The sequence below is a fragment of the Silurus meridionalis genome, chromosome 13 (assembly GCF_014805685.1).
Source record: "Silurus meridionalis isolate SWU-2019-XX chromosome 13, ASM1480568v1, whole genome shotgun sequence".
NCBI lineage: Eukaryota > Metazoa > Chordata > Actinopteri > Siluriformes > Siluridae > Silurus > Silurus meridionalis.
In genome coordinates this window covers 6,284,103-6,288,140 of record NC_060896.1, presented here as the reverse complement: position 1 = coordinate 6,288,140, position 4,038 = coordinate 6,284,103, and the positions used below count along the sequence as shown (strand labels likewise).

The 4,038-nt window shown below is 34.6% G+C and overlaps 1 protein-coding gene across 1 annotated transcript; it reads right to left on the bottom strand.

Moving 5' to 3' along the window:
• Nucleotides 1–586: 586 nt before the first annotated feature.
• Nucleotides 587–2,612, bottom strand: LOC124395826 (ATP-sensitive inward rectifier potassium channel 1-like). The gene is made up of 2 exons (XM_046864690.1): nucleotides 2,430–2,612; nucleotides 587–1,895 (listed from the first exon to the last, which is right to left on the bottom strand). The coding sequence occupies exon 2, from the start codon at nucleotides 1,873–1,875 to the stop codon at nucleotides 757–759; it is 1,119 nt and encodes a 372-aa protein (XP_046720646.1). The 5' UTR covers nucleotides 1,876–1,895; nucleotides 2,430–2,612; the 3' UTR covers nucleotides 587–756.
• Nucleotides 2,613–4,038: the final 1,426 nt, after the last annotated feature.

The window sequence follows — 4,038 nt, the reverse complement described above, 5'->3', positions numbered from 1 at the left end:
AGCATAACACAACAGTTTTGCATTATAATCCACAAATAATTTATATATAATACTCATAGAAAAGAACAAGAATTTGGCAAAATAATCTTTTATTGACAAATCATAATCAAATTATCACTGTATTACACAACCAAAGCTTCCAAAAGAGGTGCCCAAATCTTAACATGCTTTAATTAATTGTAGGAATGCACAGCATGTACAACAAAAAATAACAGAAATCTTTTTTTACTGAACAATAAGATTAAATAAAACTTGTTTTTCATTTAGAGAACCATTTTACTGACAACATGCAAATAAGGTCAAATAGCATTAATAGCTACACAGCATTAAAAATGTCAAATTGAATCTAAAACTTTCACCTTTTTGGAATATTTAACAAAACATTATTAGGATGTACTACATTTGATCAAGCGATGATGCATTTAATGAATTATATTTTATTGAACTGTCACTTGTTAGCTTGTATAATCATAAATATAAATTGATATAGAGATAACTAGGTGCAGATCAGTTTTGTCTCAAGAACAATCTCACAAAAAGAAGACATCTATCTCTTACATCTACTCTCCATATACTATATATATATATATATATATATATATATATTATAAAACATTCATATATTTTATTTTACACAATTGACTATGCAGATACATTGAATATTATTGAAATTTTTAGTATTTTGGACCAAGTGAATGAACTCAAACAATTTCTGCTCAGTTCATTCACATTTCAGAGGATTATGATTTACAGTATTTAGGAATGTTTTCGGAAATTTAAAGATGATTGTCTAACATCCAATCCCTGCTCATCATTGCTGTATCTGGAGTTATAATTATGGGCTGTCGCATTGCTAAAGCAATTAGCACAATGTGGTGTTAATACAGGCACCACTCTAGCAAACTCAGAAAAGTCTACACAGTATGTCCCGTCCTTGCTACGGCTTATGATGGGGAAAAAATCATAACCCCACATAATCTCTCGAGGAATGTAGGATGTTCTAACCTGGCAAAAGAAGTTTGTAGACTCATCTGTGGCATCGAGAAACACTACAAGCTCAAATTCGTGCTGTTGCAGGGTATCCTCTGCCATCTCATAGAATGGGCTTGTCCTGTCAATAACATGATACAGGGTCAAAGGGCATGCAAAGAACAAATGATCTTTGCCCGCATCTACTAGGAAATCAACCTTGATCTGGTCCATGATGATAGTTTCCCCTTCAGGTGTGACAGTTGTTCTAAGCAGTTTGCCATAGATGTGACTTCCAACCATCAATGTTTTGCGAAGATTGGCTACTCTGAGCTGCAAACAGAGGGCTCCATTTTTGGGAGAGATAACAGCCGTCTCGCTGAAACTTATCGTTTTTGCTCTTTTCTTAGGCAAGGAAAATTTGGAAATGATGATTGCGCCCCAGAAGCTTCTAATGATCGTACCAATTATAGTCTGTATAACGAGAAGGACGATAGCATCTGGGCACAATGGAGTGATCACTCGGATACTGTAGCCAATAGTCATCTGTGTTGTTAGGGAATAAAGGAATGCAGTGGTCAAACCGTAGACATTAATTACACAGGGAGTATGGTCATTTGGAGGGTACTGCCACCACAAATCACCGTTACTGTAGGCAACCCAATACCAAGTAAGTGAAAAGATAAACCAGCTGAGAAGAAAAGAAGCTGTAAATATAAACATGACCCAACTCCAGCGAAGCTCCAAGACGGTGGTCCATAAGTCTAACATGTAGGCAAAGCGATTGCTGTATCTCACGTGACCATATTCGATATTGCAGTGACCATCTTTGGTCACTAGGCGGTTGCGGTGAATCCTGCGCTCCTCCAAGTAGTCTCTGACCAACTGTGTCAGGGAGCGTGTCATTTTCAAAGCAGATGAATATACTGGAGATAAAGTACAGAAAGATCATGATATATGATATAATATATAGCATTTTTGAAAGTTAACTATCATTTAAATCATGTTATTGTACAAATAAACATAAAAAAAAATGATAGTTTAATTATTTTCTCATCTGAGAAGTATCAGCAGTTGTACCATTAACAACTAATGTAAATCAAACACTATATAACATCTTAAATTGGATACAAAAAACTCTATAATTTTGAAAAGTGTTACAACATTTACATTACAAAATGTACCTAGGAACTCACTTTCCTTCTTATAGAGAGCTAATTTTTTTCAGCTAGTATAGCAGTAAATAGTGAAATTTAAATAACTGGTGAAATTTTCTGATTGTAAAGTATATTTAGTGCATTTACTGATCTTATTCATTACATTACATAATTACATTTATACACTAAACACACCTGGGATCTCTGGAATCAAGCTAGCAAGACAAAATGAAGAACAATTCTTTACAGCAATTGTAATAAGAAATGAAGCTTTGCAAAGAGAATGTATTGAGCTGAACTTACCTGCTACTTTTCCGCCTTCTGCCTTCAAATCCTTTCGAAGGCACAAGTATGTGAAAATTCTGTTAAGAATTAATTGTGAGGTTCATTGTAACATTAATAACATTAATAACATAATCTCACCGGTCCCTTTTCCCCACTAATTCAGACAACTTTCAAATCTGTCACCGACTTCATATTCCTCAACTCTCGGGTTTCCTATTGTCCCCTCCTACTGTCCTAAGGCTGGACTTGGTGCATATAATATTTATCTGTACACAAAATCAGTTTGTTTGTAGTTTTTTAAGACAAGACAGCAGGGTGGATTTACACAACACACTTCAGGACATTGTTTAGTATGGAGTAAGCAACACTTGGCTGTGTTTTGTTGGTCAGGGCATGCCAACTCCTTCTGTGAATCGACCCAGAAATTATCTGGAGTGTTCTCATGCTAAACTGCAAATAATTCAAACAAAACAGTGATCTACGTCATCAGTCTATGTTGTAATGATGTTGTTGCTGGCATGTAAAAGAACAAATAACTGAGACATTACAACACAAAAGCCTATTGAGCTGGAAATTACATATGAACGGAACAAAATCAGACTTGAATGGACTTGATTGAATCTAACATTAAGTATGTACTGTCTTCACGCATTTTCCTAATGGTAGTTTTTAAGCAAATAGGTAGGTGCTGACTTTTTATACAATAACTGACGGTAAATTAAATACACTCGAATCACGCACACACAGAATGATGCTTTGTGGCTTTGATATGCTGAGAAAGTTCCACTAGTCAAATAATATCAGGTAATTTAGGTACGTTCTCTTTTCACATACAGACAGGGCAGGCGGGAGTAGAAAATCTCTATAGTAAACACAGGGCTACAGTTTGTAATTGCATACATACACAATACATACACAATTGTGAGGTGCACCTGATGCCTATGTATAGTATTACTCTGTACAGAAAATGAGTTGTTTTTCCACTATAGGTATGATGGATTTATAGCAGCGTAATGAGAATAGCCTGAATGTATAATGATTCACTGTTCAGGCGATTTTTTTATTTTTTTTATAGCAAAAAAAGTGGGTGGATTTTCCCAGCAAAGTACACGCAATTCCCAGAGAACCGTGTTTCTTTGTGCAGAGAGAATATATTAATTTTCTGATAAAATGTGGATTTATACAGAGATTATTTTTATTGCAATGGTTCTCTAACATTCACAAGATATTTAGAAAATTAAAGTTGCCATTTTATGCTTAGTTTTTGTACACTTTAGGGTGGGGCGTATTTTCAAAGTAATGATAATGTAGCAAATATGTTATCCTCTTCATGTATTGTCTTTGTTTGCTTACCCTGCATATCATTTGACTGAATCATGTTTTTTGGTTTTGGAATATTCACTTGAAAAATAGTTCATGAAAACATGCAATTGGTCATATTTGCTTGTCTGACAAAAAATACCCACAGAATTATGTCATGTCTATTAAAATCTTTCTATCAAAATCAACCACTTGGCCACAATATTGGCAAACACTGAGTGGCTATTTTCAATCACAGACAATGCTCCTATCTGCTTGAATAAGGAGATACTTATTCACAACAATTTCAAACATCAATTTACAACAG